General features: G+C 41.8%; 1 protein-coding gene across 2 annotated transcripts in view; it reads left to right on the top strand.

Moving 5' to 3' along the window:
* srrm3 (serine/arginine repetitive matrix 3) overlaps positions 1-22,347 on the top strand; it is a 99,207-nt gene that overhangs the window by 44,091 nt on the left and 32,769 nt on the right. For both annotated transcript variants that reach the window (XM_061740128.1, XM_061740130.1), the window contains exons 2-3: positions 2,158-2,453; positions 16,843-16,944. In XM_061740128.1, coding sequence (XP_061596112.1) covers positions 2,170-2,453; positions 16,843-16,944 — 386 coding nt within the window. In that variant the 5' untranslated portion in view covers positions 2,158-2,169. The remainder of the gene's footprint in view (positions 1-2,157; positions 2,454-16,842; positions 16,945-22,347) is intronic.

Below are 22,347 nucleotides of genomic sequence, written 5' to 3'. Positions count from 1 at the left end.
TTTTGGCTCCTCTGTGAAAAATGAAGCCATTAGCTGCAGTGGGAGACAAGCATCTGAGGCACGTGGACACGGACAGGACTTCTTTCTCCTCCTGTACATTTTGGGCTGGCCTGAAAAGAACCATCAATCATGCTCAGAGTGCGGTCAGCGCAGTCCTTGTACTGGCAACTTTTTTTGTTCTGCAAAGTGACAGTCTCATCACTTAACAAGTAAACGAGCCAGAAACAGAAAGGTGGAGGAGGTCAAGAACGGTGGATGCATTCGCTCTGTGTTAAAGATGAACCTATCCTCTCCTGATTGTCCTCTGTCACCTGCTTCACTGCGACTCTTTAAGCTGTTGACAACCCCCCTAACCCTGTCCTCCTTCCCTTTCTCGTGCTGTGTATGTAAAATATGTGACCTTTACAGTTAACACCATCACCATGGTACAGTAGATTGTTTTGGGGAAGAATAGCTCTTTCGGTCCCCCTGTCTCTCTCGCTCTTTAACCTGCCCTGAGGCATTTCAGGACCGTTGGCTCGTGAGGCAGAAGCCGCTGTCAGCACTGTCTCTGGTCATGCATATCTGAGCATGTAGCATGTTAATGTGTGTGAATCTTTGTGAAGTGTACTGCTCAGCCCTAGCAGAAATGCTGCAGCCTGTCCAGAAATATCGGCATCAAATCAAACCGACTCACCTTTCAGTCTGCAAGTGTTTTCTGCTTACTGCTGCTCCAGATTCATAGCTGCACAGACAAAATGTATGCCTTTAAGATAGAGGTGACAGCAGGCCAGACCAGACCGGAAACACTTGGATGCAAAACACTATCTCTTTATAAGCTGGTGTTAAGACCCTGTCCAGACTTTACATTAAAATGTATTTAATCACTAGTAGCCAGCACTTAGTATGTTTTTTTTTTACACCTGGCAGTAAAATGTGTGTGTGCGAATGCTTACAGAGTGGTTGGTCCTGCTCTCTTGGCAAACAAGGGTGGAGTCAGACAGGTGTAGGATGTGAAACTGGTTGGAGATAAAGATGAGAAGCTGCAATAACTCTACTCTGATTTGGGTCGGCAATGTCACAATGCCCTGCAAACGTGAACGGTTCACTTCATCACATAATCTTCATCCATAACTTTGGTTGCCAAAAACAAAACGGTAAAAATGTGTCATCTTACAGTTTTTGAATTATCTATATCAGACATCCAAGCATCTGCTCTCAAGCACAAAAACTAGATTTCTTTTCTCTACAGTATATGTTCCCTTTTAACTCACTAAAGTACAACAATAAATCAACCATTAACTTCCTATAACCCTATAGTTAAACTCCAGAAAAGAGCTGTAAGAATAATAAATAAAGTTTCTTATCGTAACACTACTAATACATTATTTGTAGAGTCATGCATATTAAAATTCATAGATATTGTATATTTAAAAACATTAGACATTTTGTTTCGAGTTAAGAATAATAGCCTTCCTGCTTGTTTTCAGCATTTCTTTAAATTAAGAGAAACAAATTATAATTTAAGAAGGCTGTGGGTCTTTGAAAGATGTCGTGTGAGGACTAATGTTAAATATAGATGTGTTTTATTTTTGGGAGTCAAATTATGGAATCAACTTAGTGATGAAGTGAAACTGTGTAAATCTCTTTTGAATTTTAAAAAAATATTGAAAAGTAAAATAATTAAGGATTACAATGCTAAATGATTGGAGTATAATTTGGTTAAGCAGAACAATTTAAAGGGAAATTTCTCTTTTTGTTTCTTTTCATATTGCAGATAATCTGGGTTTTCTGTTGGAAAGTACAGGGTAGGCAAATATAAGCTTTGGCTTCAGCCTATTCCTTTTTCGGTTACAGAGTTTATTATTATTTTTTGTGTGAAACTGATGAGTGTAAACTTGTATGAAAGTTTTTTGTCATTTACACACACACACACACACACACACACACACACAGTTTGAATTGCAAATAATGTAATGTAACCGAAATAAACAATTAATTAATTAATTCATTCATTCATAACTGTAAACTATATACATGTATTTTTAAGAATAATCTCACATTAAAAACATGGAAGTGAGACTTTTAATTCCATCAGGCTGATCTGTTCACCAGTTTCCTCCTCTCACCTCTTCTCCATGGTAACCTCTTTCCTCTCCATCACCTTTGTCTCCACAGACTTTACCCATCATGTACGATGCAACGAGGGTGCCATCTCCCAAAGACGGTGGGAACGGGATGGCCCAGCCCGTGGTCTCCGGAGCAGAACCGGGAACCGCTGCAGCATCAGGGGGGCTGACGTCGACCGCACTGCTACAAACTAAAGGTGAAGAGGTACAGCCGGCTATGGAGGAGGAGCCTAAAGTCGAGCCCGTCCTGGTGAAGAAGCCGCACAGAGAGATTCTGGACCACGAGAGGAAGAGGAGGGTAGAGCTGAAATGCATGGAGCTCCAAGAGATGATGGAAGAGCAGGGGTGAGTTGATGAGCGACATAACGCCCTTTTCATGAACCTGTACAGCACTAGTAAAAATAGTGACGCAACTATGTCAAACGGGTTTTTCACAGAGCTGAAGACAATAATCATCAAAATATCCCTCTCCCTTCATCTTTCTAAAGCTTCTTAGACAGCCAACACCTGACTGCTCCAACAGAAGCTGGAAAAGCTCTTTCAAAAAACCACTGATATTTGTACACGATGATGCAGCTTTGGAGCAGCGTGTCATGTGACTCGCCTCGTGTGTTTGGATAGTTTGAATATCTGTACGTTGTGATTTAAGAAGCATTTAATTTTCTATAAGCCTTGGATATTCTGCTGTAGTTCGGCTCATCGGCTGAGTGCCACAGTGCCACAAATTCAGAAATATCTGCTAAAATAGAGCAGATCAAAAATGTTGAAGGTTTTGGACAACACAGATTACGGATAGAGGGTAGAAACATGATGATAGAGGTGAGCGTTACAGGTTATGGATAAGTACCAAATCCACATTATGATGATGGAAGACCCCAACATAATAGACGCTTTCTATTCCTTTTTATTTCTGTCTCAATACTTTGATGTTCTTACCACGTGTTATCCTAACTGCAGCTTTGCTCTTATGATAACACTATTATCTTAATAGTTCAATATTATCTCATTTCAATTCCATATCATCTCTTTAGCTGATTTCTCCCAGCAGCAATCTGCTCTGCAGTGTGGACCGTTTTCTTTCTCATCCTGGCTTCACATTTTGGAGAATAACCTGCAGCAGAGAAGTTTAAAAGCTGGGTTGACACAAGAAAGCCTCCTGTCTGAAATAACAGCTTGGTAGAAATAGTTCAAGTTTGCAAATCTGCACATGAACAAGCAACAACATATCTGAAAAATATTTAGCTTTTGAACAGAGAAGACCAAGGGGAAGATGTTTGATGTTTGGGCATATGAACATGTACAGCGGGAGAGGGCTGATGACGTGGGGTTGTCTTGTAGTCGGTGAGGACCTGGGCTGGTTCTAGTCAAATGAGTAAGCCATAAGCTCCTCTGTTTACCAAACTAGGACATTTCTGTCTGACAGCCAAAAGCTTGATGAAAATTGGTACAGTGGTCAAAAATTCTACAGCAAATCTACATTAGAATCGCTGAAAAATAGAATAAGAATAGAATAAGAATAAGACTTAAGGTTTGAAATGGTCTCCTCAGAGTGAAATGATGGGGCATAAAACCTTAAGGGACCTGAACATACTGTGGACAACAGACCTCTGTGATGGGAAGCAGCGTTGTAAAGAATAGAGGACCACAGGTTATCTCACGCTCCTGCATTTTGGAAGGTTTTTGTAAAACAAATACTATCCTAGTATAATATGTCATATTTTATTATGTCCTCATCAACTGATAAATGGCGGGTCACACACACCAGGTTCTGACTGAAACATGTCAGGTTTAAAAAAAAACAAACAACAACAAAAAATTCTTGTCTGACAAAAAAAAAATTCAAATTAAATTGTAAAACCATGGACAAAATGAACTTTATTAAATCATTATTATGTCCTGGTAGGTAAATCCTTAGAAAGAGAAAGTGTACTTTCATTCCCATTTATTTCCGTACAGCTCCTGGCCTCAACTGTTTTTCATAACATGTAAAATTTGTCAAAAACAAAACTCTTCCACTGTCAAACTTCTCAGATACATATAAGACTTGCAGTGACATTTCGATGTCAAGCCACATTTCACTTTTTAGAGAAGCACTTGTTGCCCATCTTTTTTTTTTTGTCGGCTGTTATTTGGTTGAGCAAGCAATGAAAGCTGTATCAGAGAGCCTGACATTGACAGGTATGCAATTGTACGCCTGCTGACATCACAAGCGGCACCGAAACATTTAATTCACAATCTCTGTCCCTCCAGAAGTCACTTTTATGTCAACAGTAGGAGGGAGAAAAAAGCAAGTCACTACAGCGGGGTGCAATAAATGTAATGGGCAGTGTTTGCGTAACGAAATGGTGCAGAGCAGCAATATTCTGATGATATTGTCATATCTTTTTATCATGGTATGGAAAGCCTAGCAGTAGATGTGATCTTCCATCACAGATTTAAGACATGCTGTCCTTTCCTGGCATAAGGAAGGGCTCAATTATGAGGTGAAAGACACTGTCGAGATTACTTTGGCAAAGACCTGGGCGCCTCCTGTGTAGCCAGGAGCCACAGTTAAAGTAGGTGGCAGGAGACCCAATCAGCAGTCCAGTCCTCCCGAGCAGTGACAAGGACGGAGCCGGTGAAATAGTCTGAAAAAAAAAAAAGGTGCAGATAAGTGTTCACTATCTCTAATCAAGATCTTGAAATGGTGGTTGGAGCAGTGTATACTAGAAACTTACATTACTATTGTTATCTTCAAGAAATGCTGTTAGGGTTGTTGCACTGCAAAAACTAATTTCTTAGAAAGTTAAAAAGCCTTGTTTCAAGAAAAAACAAGACTGTTTTCAGACTATTTTGCTGGTTTTAAGAGTTCTAGTCAAGAAAATCTGTTATTCCATTGGCTGAGATATTTTTGCTCATAATAAGACAAAATTGACTAGATTTAGGAATATAAGGCTTATTTCTAGCAGGGGTGCTGTGTGCTGTGGAGGCAATCAGTGAATCACAGATCCAGCCAGCATACAAAGTTAGGAAGACAACTGTAGAGACTCTAATCACCCTTAATCCACAATCTCAGAGTTTCTCTTTGCTGGATTTCTTCAAATACATGCACACTCGTACACTACTCCCTGAATAAGTACGAGTAAGTGAATAAGTTAGTCGGTTAACTCCAGGCTGGCAGAGACCATAATTAATGACGAGCTCTGTGATGCCGTGCTGGTGCTTTCCCACTGATTTCTCATGACATTTTACTCACATCACATTTGTCATTTACAGAAAGATGGCTAATCCCTGAGATATTAGGGAAGGGCAGTTTAATTGAATGAAAGTCAAGCTAATTAGGGAGACTTCTTTGGAGTGGGAGGCTAGATGTGAGAGGCGGCAGGAGGTTGGAGAAAGCAAGCGGCGTCGGATTAGACTTGCATGTTCATCTCCTCATTTTTCTGCCCGTTCCTCCTTCCCTGAGCATGACTGCTCTTGTCAGCCAGCGAGGTCTCATTAAGACTGTCTGGTAATGGCGGAGCAACTAGAGACGGGAGGGAGAAGTGAAGAGGAGGGGGGGCCCTCTCCCATCTGTCAGGGACCTGGCCAGGAGCAGTCGCTACTGAGATGAGAGCGGTGTAAAAAAGGTCGTGGTGTCTGGTGGAACAGTGCAGTGGCGAGCATCCACTTGGCTTACGATGACAGGACACAATAAGACCAGACACCCCTCACTGGCCGGCGCCACTCACTCTTCAGAAAGTACGAGCTCGGCCCGGCAGAGAGTCGCGCATGAAGGATTACAACCACTTAGTTCAGCGTTCAGGTTCTGGACGGACTCCGCTCATCTTGTTAAGCTACAATAAAACCAGATTCTCTTTTTGCCAGCTTTGCTCGGCGCAGAGAACCCCGCCGTTACAGTTTCTAATATGCCTCTTTAAATGAGAGAGCATGTGTGCTGGATTAAGGAAGAGGGGCGGAAGATGAGACGCTAGGTGGGTAGAGGGAGAGCGAGGCCAGACGCTGAACACAATTAAGACGGTCGCTGCAGTCTGCTTCCATTTGTTCTCGGTTTAAGCCAGAGGGCTCCGACGTCGCCCCGGAGCGTCAGCTTCGAGTAAGGCCGAGATGAAGGCCTGAGCTAAGGGGAGTTGAGCTCCTCTACTGCTGCCAGAGAAGCAGACACACCCCTGTGCCCTTTACAACCCCCCCGCCCTTTCCTCCGGTTCAGCTGTTTTCCTGTGAGGAGAAAAGGATAAACGGTCTGCCATGAGTGATGGCCTCACCATGGGAGCCAATTAAACTGGCTCAGCGATTAAAGGAGTCTGTTGGTTTAGCAGTCCAAATACTGGCAGCATCCCTCATTCATATGTGCTCTGAGTGCTCCACTGCTGCAGGGAATATTGCTATTTTAAGTGTATTAGATGGGCTGGAGGTTGGATGCATCAAGCCGTTTATACGTGGCATCTGCCTGGAAGAGCGTGATGCATGAGCTGTGTAAGTAGATGGGAAGGCACATAAATGAACGCTATTATGGCCTTTTTGTCCCCAAAACAACGGCAATGGGTATTTTGAGCTCAGTGGCGGCTTGTCATTCAAGGTTCAGACGCTCTTTGAGGGTGTTTTTCCATGCTAATTGAGCCATAATGACTGTGTACGGTTTGAACTCCTGTGGTTTCGTAGCCTTTTCCCAACTCTTTAATGAGCTCTCTTTACTGGCTTTTGCTCAAGCTACACTGCAGGCTCTGCTTGTCTCCTTTTAAACACATCAATCTTGCTTATTTGTGCGCTACAATGCATGCACAGCAATACACGTTGGTCCCAGGGAAGCAGCAAGATATTGTTTATTAATAACAAAATGGGTTCTAGGCTTTCTGTGCTTGTAATAATGTTTCCCGGCCAGTGACGAGAGCTTTATGAACAAGAGGGAGATGTAAAGATCTGCATAAACACTTTGGATTGGCAAGAACTCTGGTTTAAGAGTTTGAGAGAATTAAGAGAGTTGCTATTACAGTTAAGGCTGAATTATGCTTCTGCGTCAAAATGACGCCGTGCCTACGGCGTGTGGTTTGGATCGACGCAGAGGACACGCCGTCACCTGCGCCGTCACTGACGTGCACCTCCCGACAATTGTAACTACGCGTCGAGGAGACGCCGTCCACACGCAGACCGAGAGGGCTGTGATTGGTTCGTTTGAAAGCGAAGCATTTCCGGTTTCCGGTTTGAATCAGTAGTGAACTTCCAGGGCTCTTTTCTTCGTTTATATGTGATTTTTTTTGTTTTTGTTTTTTGCACAATAGTTGTCCTTATTTCTTTGATTTACTGTGACCGGAAAAAGCCGGATAAACCATTCAGAAAAAGATCGCTAACTAGTGGCCGCGGGGGGTACTGCACCGCGACCAAACGGAGAGACGGAGAAGTCAGAAGGGTTCAGCACGGCGTCACGGCTGCGGCGTGTGCTCTGCGTTGGTGTGACGCAGAAGCATATTTCAGCCTTTAGTCTCTCTTTTGCCTGCAAACCAAAGCAAGGTCATTGCCTATGCAACACACCTCTGCAAGGCAACGCAGCCAGAATGAGTGTCAGAAAATTGAACTCGGCCCAACTTAATTCAAAAGGAAGTGTCTCACACAAGGGCATTATTTGATCAAAGAAGACAATATTCTTTATGTCTTTATAGTCGATAAGAAGTTTCTTTGTACATCAGTTGCTGTAGCAGCGGGTGACTGAATGTATTATGCAAAAACCTTGTCCTGCACTAAAAGCCATGGAGGAGATGGCGATAGTAGCTGTGGCAGGTTTCCCACGTCTTCATCAGCCCTCGCTACGTGTCCACCGGGACGGCCAGCAGAAGAATAAGGCTGGGAGGGAAATTAATTTCAGAGTTGTCTACTTACGTTTATTAAACATCACAACAAATTAGCAGAGTTGAAATATTCGGCTGCAACTTTTAAACTAGATGTCCCTCTTTAAGTGACAAGATAGATCCATCTGTGCATGGACCGGCTCGTGTTGTGATGGACGCGCAGCCTCAGAGCGCACTCACACTGTGGGAGTTGTGCTATACAGCCCACACAACCCTCTCACATTACTCCCCTATCCATCGTGCTTGAGCACAATTGGCACTTGTACATATGTCATTATGTTGTTATATTGAGCACCCGTTTGTTTACACAATGTGGCGAGAAGTAGCGCACTGAAGAACGGCACAGAAATTATGATGGCAACTCTCTTTATGGAGTTTTTCCAGTCAGCTGCAGCTCTCCTGTTTTTTTAATTCCTGCTTGTAGGCCTCAGTTAGGTTAAACCGTTGTTGCTGGGAACTGTTGCATCTACATCGTGCCTGTGTTGCAGACCAGGCTCAAACACAGGTCCTTCAGATCAGAGCACTCACTCTGACGGAGGGCAGGGGTCGATCGTGCTTTGGCACAGGACGGTTGCCTGAGTGTACACTTATGTCAGCGTATGTGAGGACAATGAGTCAGGAATGGGTGGCTTTGGTGCTCTTTGCGTACAGTAGCTGTTTGAGATCAAGAAAGCTTTATAAAATGACAGAAAGGTGCATTCTTTCTTTTCTACCTTTTCTCCCTGGGCTGTCCAGCAGCTACTAAAAAGATGTGAATGGAGAGGATCAGTTCAGCATCCTCCATCTCCACTTAAGGTTTAAACTGGTCCTTCGGGGCATTTGTTAGCCTGTTTTATTTCAACTAATGAAATAGAAAGGTGGGGTTGTTCAGGTTTGGCTTCCAGTATTCTCAGCATCAGTCAACCTACCGAACTACAATCTATTGCTCTGCTTCTTCTGCTCTTTGTATTGGGATTCATGCCCACAGTTGCACAGTTTCATAGGTCTACACCTGGGGACGACTAGTACAGGAACACTCCAGGAACACTCCAAAGACCAAATGAGCACAAGCATGCCCCACACATTGGCACGTCTACTTGAATCAATGTCTATTACCAGTACTGGAGTTGAGGGGGGGATGAGGGGGATGGCATCCCCCCTGAAATAAAAACGGTCCAAATCATGCCCCCTGTAAAACTGCCATCCCCCCTTTCCATCCCTTATGTCATTTCATCAATGAATGTGGTTTTACTGCTATTTCAACATTTAGAGTCATCACCAGAAAAATAACACCAGAAAGATAACTTATATGACAATTTTCTCCTGTTTCAAATAAATTTTAACTTGAAATAAGTAGAAAAATCTGCCAGTGGGACAAGATTTATCTTCTCATTACAAGCAAAAAAATCTTGTTCCACTGGCAGATTTTTCTACTTATTCTAAGTGAAATCTACTTGAAACAGGTGAAAATTGTTGTTTTTTCCAGTGATGAGTCTTGTTTTAAGTGTAATGAGATTTTTTTACTAAAATGAGACATTTTAACAAGAAATAAGACAAATATTCTTGTTAAGATTTTGAGTTTTTGCAGTGATCCATTTTACTTATCCTGTGAAGGACAGAATCATATTGATAAGTTCAGAAAAGTGTTTTTTATTGTTGTGTTTTGATGTATTCGATGTAAGCCCAGTGGATATTTAAAGCTTACAGAAGGCTGCATTTAACTGCTGCTATGTCATTCCTGCAGTATTTCTGCAGGTGTTTTGGTCAGTGCTATTATTTGTAATATATTATATTATTTGTAATCCGCACAAATTATCTGTCCCCATATGATAAAATCCACCATCCCCCCTGATTTCTTTTTACAACTCGAGTACTGTCTATTACCATAACGATGGTCTTGAGCCCCACTCTTCATTTTCCTGGATCGTGATTTAATGGGGGAAATGTTTTGGTGCCCAGAACCATCTAATTACTCTAATAAAGTTCTTTAATTGTGGTGATTTTTCAACGTGGTAGTGGTATGGAGAACCGCGGTCAGATCGATGCCCTGGGTCTCTCTTACCCCAAATCCCTGGGACTGATGGTGTTGCTGCAGGGAATGAGTTTGGGCTAAATGGCCTTTATTTCAGACCCATTATGCAACTGTGGCCTCTTAAGCGGTCTTTCAATGTCATATATATGCTCAAGAGGAATAATCAATCTAACAGCTCACAGTTGCCATGCAGTTTTGTTGGTGGCGACTGCTCACTTCAGCCCCTCTCAGGGTTGTATCAAGTCTGAAAAGCTCTAATTGAGTGTGATGGGCATGAGGTTGAACCCAAAAATAGCAAATATTGAGGACGGTGGAACAGTTCCAATTAGGAATGGGTGATATTTTACCGTTCACGATAAACCGTCAAAAAAATTCCCCACGGTAAGAATTTGTCATCTCACGGTAAAAACGATAAATTCCCGTTGTTGTGTAAAGCTGATTTATGGTTCTGCGTTAAATCCACGCACAACGTATGTGAAGGAAGGAAGGAAGGAAGGAAGGAAGGAAGGAAGGAAGGAAGGAAGGAAGGAAGGAAGGAAGGAAGGAAGGAAGGAAGGAAGGAAGGAAGGAAGGAAGGAAGGAGCCAGAAAGAAAGAAAGAAATGAGCCAGAAAGAAAGAAATGAGCCAGAAAGAAAGAAAGAAAGAAAGAAAGAAAGAAAGAAAGAAAGAAAGAAAGAAAGAAAGAAAGAAAGAAAGAAAGAAAGAAAGATATGAGCCAGAAAGAAAGAAAGAAAGAAAGAAAGAAATGAGCCAGAAAGAAAGAAAGATATGAGCCAGAAAGAAAGAAAGAAAGAAAGAAAGAAAGAAAGAAAGAAAGAAAGAAAGAAAGAAAGAAAGAAAGAAAGAAAGAAAGATATGAGCCAGAAAGAAAGAAAGAAAGAAAGAAAGAAAGAAAGAAAGAAAGAAAGAAAGAAAGAAAGAAAGAAAGAAAGAAAGAAAGAAAGAAAGAAAGAAAGAAAGAAAGAAAGAAAGATATGAGCCAGAAAGAAAGAAAGAAAGAAAGAAAGAAAGAAAGAAAGAAAGATATGAGCCAGAAAGAAAGAAAGAAAGAAAGAAAGAAATGAGCCAGAAAGAAAGAAAGATATGAGCCAGAAAGAAAGAAAGAAAGAAAGAAAGAAAGAAAGAAAGAAAGAAAGAAAGAAAGAAAGAAAGAAAGAAAGAAAGAAAGAAAGAAAGAAAGAAAGAAAGAAAGAAAGACGTTTAGTAGTATTCAGTATTCTTTTAGAGCAGTGTTTTGGGGGCTCCAAAGACTGAATGTGGTGATAGATTTATACTTAAAAAGATGGAGTTGAATTGGTATTTTTTTAATCGTCATTTTTATCGTTATCGGGATAAATGCCAGAAATTATCGTGATCATTTTTTTAGTCCATACCGCCCATCCCTAGTTCCAATATATTTAGCCAAAAATAAGGTGGTACAAGCCAAAGCTGAACGTGGTAGTTCACAGCCTGAACAGGCCAAAAATCAGTCCTAAGACACAGAAACCCTCAGGTAGGAGATCCGAGCAACTGTAAACCAGACAAGCGACGAGTAGGCAGAGTAGTCAGGAACAGGGAGGGTCGAAACCAACGAGACAATCCAGAGAAAAACTGCTAGAAGGCTTTGCATGAAGCTAAAACAATCAGGGAAAGACTGAGTGGAAGGAGTGGGTGTATATCTGGTGAGGGAGCAAAGGTGAAGCTGGTTGCACTGATGAAGTGGGCATGGCAGGTGATGGATGGATGGATGGATGGATCTCTCCTTCTATATACATCAAAATAACATACAATCAAACACTGGCTTTGGTTATTAAGCTGCCGACTGATCAAACACAGTCCAACTTGGCTTTGCTGCAAAGCTGTGCCGTCCTTCACAATTGAGCAATTCAGCAGAAGTAGAAAGGAGAAGGAGACAGAGAGAGAGAGAGAAGAGGGAGGAGGCTGTTGATTTGTAGATTTGATCTTTACAGACACTTCACAACGCATATTTTCTTGTGTCAGCTGCTGTGTCAACAGGGAGCTGCAAATGCTAATTAAAAAGCACAATCTGAAGGAGAAAACCTTTCAGACACGGCATCTATTTAGGCAGAACATTGAACTTGGTAGAGGCAGCATTGTGTGGCCCTCTCCAGTCTTCAGCAGACAGCTGAGCGCTCACAAAAACTGCTGTAGACTTATCTGGTGGCGGCTCATGTCTGGTGATTGCTCCCGCACCGTGAATGGGAAGCCATAAATATAAAGTGTGTGTTTGGGCTCTCCATTGTGCTAAGCTGACAACTGCTGGGTGGAGAGATTGTTGTTCAGCAGGACCTGATAGCGCTGTCACACCAGCTGGCTTCCTCTCTGCTGGACCATCTTGCAGCGATTTCAGCTCGCCATCACGCTCCTTTTTAATCTCATTCTCCGCACCCCCAGTGTGCTGATAGCAACTGCCTCAGAATATGCAGTATATTTCATCTGAGGGAAAGCAAACTCCCCTCAGACTAACGCCGCTTCTGCACCGATATGAGCAACTGATTAATTTACAGTTCAGCTTATGGAACTAATCCTGCTATGACCTGCAGTGAAACAGAAGGAAGGAGAATCTGCGTCTGTGAGGAGAGGATGCTGATTTAATTCAGATTAGTAAACAGTGAACTGGAAAATAAACTGCTGAAATTGTTACGTACGTTGTCTGTTGTTGTTTTTTTGTGTGTTAATTTGGAGTTATTTTTCAAGTAGCAAAAATATTAAAACTGGAGCAGCAGTGTGTCTGAACCTTTTTAGCCCTTCACACCAAATTTAGCCAACTGCAGGGGAGAAAGTTTCCTCTTTGCTTTGTTAGTCCTGCATGTTTCTAGTCCTCAGAAACAGCATTTCTGTTAGAGAGGGGCTAATCCCTGCAGATCCAGGTTAATCACCTGGATCTGTGGATGGACTAAGGAGTCTGCTGATGAGTCCGTGTACCAGGAAGCTCATATATGTAGGAAATACAATCATTTTCATAGGTTTCATAGCTGTGAATATGTTCGCTTAACTGTCTGAGCCAAAGCGTACACCCAGCTGATCCGGAAGTCTTACAGGGACAGAACGTCCCGACTGACAAATCAGGACCCACGGACTCACCTCATTGCATGCAGTCTCAAGGCCCTTTCACACAGCCAGTTCGAGGCGGGAACGTTGCGCCTTTAAGCCGCCTCGCTGTTCTGTGTGAAAGTCACGGAGGCGGAATGGGGGGGCCAAGTGGCCCCACCAATAAGCCGGCAGCGGAGGTAGTCACAGAGCCGTCACAGAGACGAAACGGGGTCTGTGTGAATGACACAGCCGGCATGCCGCTGACATGACGGTCGGACTGATGCTGTCGTCACGCCTCTGATTGCGGAACGCCGGCATGCTGTGTGAATTTACAGACGGGAGCGGCGTTATGCCGGCGTTGTATGGTTCTGTGTGAACCAACAAAGGCGGCGTATTGGCAGGACTTCTTTACACCAATATTGCGGAATCTCTGTGTGAAAGGGGCTACAGATCCACAGACTCTGGTTTAGTGACATGTTAGATGAAAAAGTGCTCTACCAGATTCTGCACATATGCAGACTCCTTTTGTGCTGTCATTTACCAAGATGGACACAAATAAATGAAAGAGAAAACATTACTCCGTACATAAGATTGTGTAACATTTAGATAGATCACTGTTGATTTCTAACCGTTGACCTTATTGACAAAAATAAAAGGAGTCTGCTTTAGGTTTATATGAAAATTAAGCAAAACTGCAATCATGACTTCATGTAAACAAGCTTCCTAAAACAACCATGACACAGACTTAGCAGCAGCATTACATTTGCTTTTAATTTTAGGAATATTTGTGTGCAGTTTACAGCAGCGGTTTCCTGTTACTCAGAGCCTGGTCTAATAGAAACTGTAGGGATGAAAAACTTTAGAGATCTTTAGGTGTCATCAGACGCAGCTACCTTTCTAAAATCAGTTATTCCAAATGGCTGTTATGTTTTTGTTTCCACTCTATCAAAAAGCATCTCTTGTACATCATTGTTCCATCTATTTCTCTGCTAGGACTGCAGGTTGTAGCATAAAAGAAGATGCAAAAGATGAGATAATGTGTTTTTTTTTAAACAAAATAAAGAACAACAAAGCCGAAGCAATCGAAAACCTGGAGGTATTCATCAAACGATCAAACTAATACAAATCACACAGCTCAGCCAAGCTGGGGGAAGAACCTGAAGCCAGAAGGAGTGAGCTGCAGCCTAACAGTCGGCTGCCTGCGAGCGATGGCGTCTCCGTCCTTTTTAAAGGGTGTGCCTCAGGCGCAGGTGGTGACATCCGATCACTTGGATGGCGGTAGCAACAGAGGCGGGTGGAGCCAATCCCGAAACATCGGCTCCACATGGATCCCAGACCCCACAGATCATCCAATCCCCGAAGAGTCCCCGAAGCAATCTATTAGCATAAATGAGGAACAGGGGAACATGACTGCAGGCCATGGCTGTAACAATCATAATGAAGTGTATGTCACATTTTGAGCTCTTAATGATCTCGGAGGCGATGTTCGAATCTCTAGTAATTGTGTTCGGTCTCTGAATGCAATTTGAGATTTTAACCCACTGAGGTCCAATTTATTTCTGACAGCTGCTGCTTTTGTTTATATCCAAAATGGATTAATGAGGCCTGATCACTGGTGGAGCAGGATGTATCATGAAGATGCACTAGGAAGTGACGTACTTGGAGCTACGCACTTGTGATTGGATCATCCAAGAAGTTTAAAAGGTGTTAAGAAGGTAATTGATCAGATACGACACCACGCCAGAAACATACATACGAGTCTACGAGGTGGTTTTGTTTCAAAAGTATGCATGATGAAGGTGATGCAGGTTTAATCTTTTGCATTATTAGTTTACTGGGACGTTTGCTGTGGTATATCTACCTATTCAGTCGTGAAGGGATTCCTAAAGGTTAATGTGATCAGACGATATCTCTGTTGCTGATCAGGTGAATCACAGGTGTCACGCCGGGCGACTTTTAGAGTCAGCCCATCGCTATGATGAACAGACTTCTCGACTCGCTGCCTTGTGAACCAGGAGTCTCCAGGTTGTTGTGGTGTTTACACTAAAAGACAGACTAAAAGACAGCTACTGTAGGTCTGACGAGGACTCGGTCACCCAGCTGGTCTCCAAACCACCTTTTTTTCTGCAAAACACATGAAGCGTAACTTGAAATCTGATTTTTTTTTTTTTTTTTTTCATTTTTTAGAATGAAACTTATAGCTCAGGGGTCGGCAACCCGCGGCTCTAGAGCCGCATGCGGCTCTTTAGCGCCGCCCTAGTGGCTCCTGGAGCTTTTTCAATAATATTTCACCTTTTTTTCCTTTTTTTCCCCTTTTTCTTCATTTTTGCTTCTTTTTTTCTTCCTTTTTTCTCTTTCTTTCTCTTTCTTTTCTCTTGTTTTTCTCTTTTTTTCCTTTTTTTCTTTCTTTTCTTGTTTTTTTTGCTTTTTTCTTCTTTTTTTCCTTTTTTCCCTTTTTACTTCTTTTTTTCTTCCTTTTTTTCTCTTTCTTTGTCTTTATTTTCTCTTTTTTTCTCTTTTTTCTCTTTTTTTCCTTTTTTTTCTTTCTTTTCTTGTTTTTTTTTCTTTTTTCTTCTTTCTTTCCTTTTTTCCACTTTTTTTTCTTCCTTTTTCCTTTCCTTTTTAATCTCGACATTTCGACTTTTTTCTCAACATTTCGACTTTTTTCTCGACATTTCCACTTTTTTCTCGACATTTCCACTTTTTTCTCAACATTTGAACTTTTTTCTCGAGATTGTACTTCAACATTAATCTCAACATTTTGACTTTTTTCTCTAAATTTTGACTTTTTTCTCCACATTTTGACTTTTTTTCGACATTTCTCCTTTCACCATTTGTCTTCATTCTAAGGCTTTCATTTTTTACGGCTCCAGACACATTCGTTTTTTGTGTTTTTGGTCCAATATGGCTCTTTCAACATTTTGGGTTGCCGACCCCTGTTATAGCTGAACAATCTTTTGTGATAATGGTATATCATCTTGCTCGTATTACGATACATTTCATTGGTTGTGTCTCATTAAAGGTTATCAGCATTTACTTCTTCCATCACCTTACTGGTCTCTGTCATGTTTCTGGATCTCTGCTTCCTGTTTCAGCTCTTTACTCCAGCCTGAGCGGGACATGGAGATGTTGTGAAGAGGGTCATGCACACAGCAAATTACAAAGTGCACTGAAAAGTCCATGTCTTAGGAGAAGTAGAACTGAGCAGGACTTGTTTGGAGAGGATGGGCCAGTTCTCAGAGCGCGTGCTAGCTCCTACTGGCGTTGTCCACAAACTGTTAGCCTGCAGCCCAAAGCTGGAAACATGTTCACCAGTGGGGCTTTATTTGGCATACTTTGTACCCTAAAGACCAGTGTGATATTACAGTCTAGCAGATCATTTAGTTCAGTTGCACCCACTAACAACCTTGTCAAACCTGAAATTCAAAAATAATTGTGTAAAATAAAATAAAGGATCAAAATCAGTGGTGTAACAGTCATGCGCTGCCCACTGTTCCTCTCAGCTCAGCAAGCAGAATAAGAAAATACTGGGCTTTACCGGCCCGCCGAGAAACTCAGGGTGACAAAGAGGCATCACAGTGTTCATCATTTGGCATAGTTTTTGCTAAGGACACGATCAAAAGACAGCCTCTGTCATTTGTTCGGACTCTGTGTGATGGTGAGAGATGACACGTCTCCCTACATGAGCTCCTGGCAGCAATGGCGGATAAAAGCTTTGCCGGTCCACAGTTCACTGCTGATATCAAAGCTGTTGCTTCTCGTTCTCTGTTGTCATTGTTTACTCGCTGCTGAGTCCGTCTGAGCGACAGATTACCGGTGAGTGTGGTCGAGTTCCTCTCTTCAACCGCTGTGTCTTCGTGTCCTCAGGTACACGGAGGAGGAGATCCGACAGAAGGTGAGCACGTTCAGGCAAATGCTGATGGACAAGGAGGGCGTCATCACCAGAGAGGGCTCTCACACACAGCCGGGGTAAGTTTCCTCACACCAGGATGATCCTGGAGATCTTTGTCTATAACAACTTTGTCTTTTTTCACTAATGGCAGCCTGATATGCTTCATCATATAAAATCTGTCTAAGAAAACGAAGAATGCAAAAAAAAAGAACTTTGTCACAAATGATGATAGAAATTCCTCTCTCTTCAGAGCGTTTCTTGTGTGTTTATCTAACAAACACATGTGTATTCTCTCACAGCTCTTGTGTGAATGCAGTTATGTATTTAAGAAGCAAAAGGATACAGGTCTTCCACCTCTTCTCTCTGTCCCTTATTCATTATTAGACAACTCAGAAAGCGGTGTATCCTTGATTATAAATCACTTTCAAAATGAATGAAGATGCTTTGTGATAAATGAATCAAACATAGACAGCAGTAAATATCAGAAGCAAACAGAGATGGGTTTTTAAACTGGGTGATGATGAGATATGCTCTGCCTCCCTAATTATGTCCTCAGGCAGTCGCATTCAAAGACTGTGTTTTCATGATTGCAAAAGTTGATTTTATATTACAGTAAAATCCTTTGCTTTTTACTGGCTGTCCTTTCATATGAATGTAAGGCAAAGCAAGGCAAGGCGCGTTTATTACTACGATACAATTCAACAGCAATGTGATTCAAAGTGCTTCACAGGAACATTAGAACATCATCACATGGTAGAAATAAAAAAATGAAAAGCCTGAATTAAAGTTTTATAACAGATTTTTTTGAAAACACACAGAATGGTTAAAGCTTGGAGCTTTTAAAATAATCAGTGGTACTTGAAAGTATTTTCTTAACTCTGTTGGAGGCAAAATAATTGAAAGATTGAAAAGATAAGAAGATGATGGAAGATGGAAAAACGAACATATAGTTTTCATCTGGGACCCAGAAAGTTTCACAAACGCTCTTCCGAAGGCCGCCGCAGCTCTCCATAACCGGCAAGGATGGCAACGGCAGGCTGCTGGCGCGGACGTCCCCCTGAGTTGGTCCGTCACCCTAGATGTGCGAGCGATTGGCAGAGCTGGCACGGTGATGGCGGCCTGAGCCGTGTCCGTGAACTTGTGACGCGTATTGACGTTGATTAGGGCTGTTCAATTTTGCCCAAAAATAAAATCTTGATTATTTTCTCTCAAAATCCGATTTTCGATTACGATTATTTTGTGAATTGACAAAAGGCAAAGAAATGATTTCAAATATGCTGTTTTTTTATTGAACATTTGCCCCATTGGGCTTTAAGTGCAAACTTTGCTCTTATTAAACCAAAAATGAATGAATAAAGTCCAAAACTCTGTAAAATAAGTTGAAAAAAAGTTTTAAAAAATATAATAAAATATAAAGTTTTATCTCTGAAAAAAAAAAAATCAGCAAATCAGCACTTGCAAACATACAGTAAGTTATATTTCCAATTAAATAAAACAAGACATTTTCTAATTAAACTAAACTGGGTCTCTGCAAGCTAAATAATAATGCAACCCATGAAGGAGGTAGAGGTGTGTAATGTCAGTCATTACATTTGCTATTCACATTTGCAAGTTTTTTGCAAGGAACACGAGCCGGTCTACCGCATCTGGCTTGAGGGATGCCCGGTGGTATGTTACAACTCCCCCTCCTACACTAAAGAGCCTCTCCCATGGGGCACTTGTCGCAGGTATTGAGAGGTATTTCCATCAATCATTAATATGGTATCAATCATTAATATGTGTGCAGACAAGGTTTAAAAAAAAATAAAATTAAAAAAAAAAAAAAAAAGTGCAAAATCGATTTTTCGATTTTCCCGTTTTAACATCGTTCTAATTACATAATCGCGATTACGATTTAAAATCGATTAATCGAACAGCCCTAACGTTGATGTTTCCTTTCTCTCAGACGCGCTAATGATTCCCACTCCTCTTCACCTCATTTGGTGTCTGACATTTAACCAGAGCGCGAGGAAAAGAGGAGGACGGCTGTGAGACGGGGCGGCGTGTACAGTCTGATGAATACATTAACATTTATTCCCAAAGAAGTCAAACTTATAAGATAGAAAATGATTTGTTTATTCTATATTATTTTATTTTTTCACACTTTGGAGCCGTCTCCCTTCAGAAAAACCTTGTAAACTGCAGGATTATGAATTGCCCTTCTTTCTTTCGATAAAATAGCTAGTGACCATGGCTTCATCGATCCGCAGGTAGTGTCAATAATAAGCAGATCAAACGACTTCTGCATTTAAAGGACAGATGTGATATTTTACAAGGACATTCAGTCTTACTGTATGTGGACGTGCAGCTCACATAAATGGGCAGAGATATTGCTTTCAGGCAACAATTCAATTCATTTCAATTAAATGTTATTTATATGCCGTCTATGACAATACAAATTGTCTCGAGGTGCTTTCCAGAGAGCTAGAGCATGACCCCCGAGCAATTATTACATAAACAATGGCACGTAAAAACTCCTCTAGGGGAGAAAAACCTTAAGACAAACAGGGGCAATGAAAAACCTTGAGCAGGACCTGAATTATAAGGGGGGACCCTCCGGCTGGAGACCTGCCGGGTGGAACAGGAAAAGGAAGATCAGAAAAAGAGAATGAGAAACAGAGAGAGGAGGGGCAGATATATTGTCAATGGTACAAAAGACAAGATATATTAGTAGTCATTTTCCATTAGCTGGAGAACTACGACTTGTTTAATCCTGCTTGGCCGGGTTTCCCAGATCAGTTAAGTAGTTCTTAACAGCGAAAGACTTCTTTCAAACCTTCTTAAGGAGCCTGTGAAAGAAAATCGCGTTTCCCAGAGTTGCTCTTAGCTTAAGTATCTCTTTCATTAAGAAGGAAATGAAAGATGCTGCTGACCCAGTCTTTACAACCATCTTAGTGAACAAAGACTCACAGATCCAGCCGCGTCAGGCAAAACAATATTACACCAAGCAATGAGATATTAAAACAATGCACCCCGCACAAGTTTTGATCTATTTTATACTTTAGATTTATATTGTTTAGCATTTATTGGTGACAGCAAAGGGGGGAAAAAAAAGAAAAATAAGGAATAACAAGTGTGTTCCTGTATATGCTTTATGCATTACGCACAAATAAAACGATCATCATGAATATCATTTATTTGATGATTTGGTTGCTATACAGCATGTTCTCGCTGCAAATCAACCGCGTCACCGTGCGCGAAGCAGAACTGTTTTTATGAACGCATTCGCTGTCGGACCGCGCTGTCCAGGCAGCCGGGACACCGATCCTCCTGCGCCGCGCCCGAGCGCATCTATGTGATGACAGGGAAGCAGCAGCTGATCAACGGGATCCTTTGATGAATCGTTCATTACAGTCTCAAATATAATCAATGGTGTCGGTTTATATTAAAGAATCTTTTTGCCCAGAAGAAAAAAGAGCGAAGACAACGACCCATAACTATTTTCTTCTCTTGAAAAAACCCACCTGCGGGATGCAGCGGCATCAGAAGAGCAGGAATACATGCGTGGCGGGGATGATCTCTGCAATCTGAAGCCCTCTGTAATTGTAAAAAGAATTTCACTTATCACGGGTTCTTTTTGGAACATAACCCCTGCGAAAAACCAGGGATTGCTGTAATTCCACGTTGCAATTTGCGAAACTCGCCTTCTCTTGGCTCATGTTTTTGAACGCACACATACGCCCACCACGTTTCCTCCCGGTTTCTGCGTGTGGGGAAAAAAAGCCTCACTGTAGCCAGAAATAACGGAGTAACGCACCGTTTGGATGAAAAAGGGTCATTGAATTATATTTATCATCTTAATTTTTCATTATAACGCACAAGCAGCAGGGAATTAGTGCGTTAGGTAGCAGTGCTGCGTGTGAAAATGCGCTGATAGTGATCGGTGATCGATTTGCCTGGCATCGATTGATTTGGTTTCAGAACCGGACAGCTCCTCCAAAGAGCTTCTGAAAGAGCGAAACTAAAGAACGGTGTTAAGAAGTCATCTGGGAAACACCCATATCTTAGGGTTCTCTCTTAGTTCAAACCTTCTTTGAACCTCTCTTAAATCCTTAAGAGAGGTTGGATCTGGGAAACCCGGCCCTTATTTGCCCAGATTGCAACATACTGGGAGAAGGAAAACATGCCAATCAGCATACAGACCTTTAAATACCATCAGAGTAACACTGGCCATCCTTCAGACTAGTCTGAGCTGAATGAAATGCTGCAGAGCCTGAAAGACAGGACGTGGCTTTTAATTGACGTTGCGGTACAGGCAAACAACATCCAAGCACAAACAGCAGCAGATGCTTCTCGTCCAGTGACGTTACTGTGCTGCGAAATGCCATCCTTGTCTTGAGCCACCAGCAATAGCGTCATGCAGGACATCATCAACGTCACATCCGGTCACAACACACTGCTTTGTTTCAGACTTGACACGCTTTATAGGATTACGATTAATCTTCCTAGGGGGTCTACGAGGTCGTGACCCAAACCCAATTTAGAGAGCACATTAGCGCGACATCGTCTGTCTGAGAGGAGTGCTGGTGTCCCACATCCTGTGCTCATCAAAAGTTGTTTCAAAGTCCTTGACTTTGCTGTAGCATGACTGTACAGTTTGCTGTGACGCGGATAAATTACCATGGAAATTAATTCAAGCCCAGAGCATGAATTTAAAGTAGCACACAGGAACTTCTGTCATTTTTCTCTCAGTGGACGCCCCCTATAGGTGAGGAGGTTATGTTGATTTTACAACACTGTACACTTTCTCATATTCTCTTCCCTCATTACCTTCCTAATCGTCTTGATTGCTTCTGTGGCTCTGTGAGCTACTTTCATCATTGTTGATGTGTGACACGCCGTTGTGGCGAGAGACAATCAGGACGGGACTCAGAAGTTAATCTGGCTAGATGTTATCAGGAGCAGAAAGGTGAGACATCAAGAGGGAGACAACACTTCTTAAAGTAAACAAGTATTCCTTCAAACAAAACTGAAAATGAGATTTTAACATGTAAGGAAGTGTTTTGTGCTGCTGTAAACACAGACATACGTGTGTTTGCATTATTGTGAATCATAATCACCGTGATCACGTTTGACATTGACCTGCATGATTAATCACATCTCCTCAGTGACACGGCAACATGAGCATGCTACATGCAGACGGTCAACAGACCTGATAAATATAAGCATGAACAAACATAAATTGAGACAATGTAAAGTCTGCTGTCAAGACATTTCATGAAGTGAAGTAGTGGGTTTTTAAATGTCTGAGAAAAATATCAGTTTAACTTTTTGTTGTTCAGAGGAATGCTGACGCTGAATAATTCAAATAGAATGATATGCCATGTTTAAATTCCTCCACTTTGGAGTAAAACCGTCCAGACTTCCTCCACTGAATAATCAATATTCTCAGATTGAACAGCCTCCCACAGAGAGATGCATCACACCACCTTGTTCTAGTT

Source organism: Cololabis saira, chromosome 14 (assembly GCF_033807715.1).
Source record: "Cololabis saira isolate AMF1-May2022 chromosome 14, fColSai1.1, whole genome shotgun sequence".
NCBI lineage: Eukaryota > Metazoa > Chordata > Actinopteri > Beloniformes > Belonidae > Cololabis > Cololabis saira.
The sequence above is the reverse complement of the archived record's forward strand: the minus strand, read 5'-3'. Positions and strand labels throughout refer to the sequence as shown.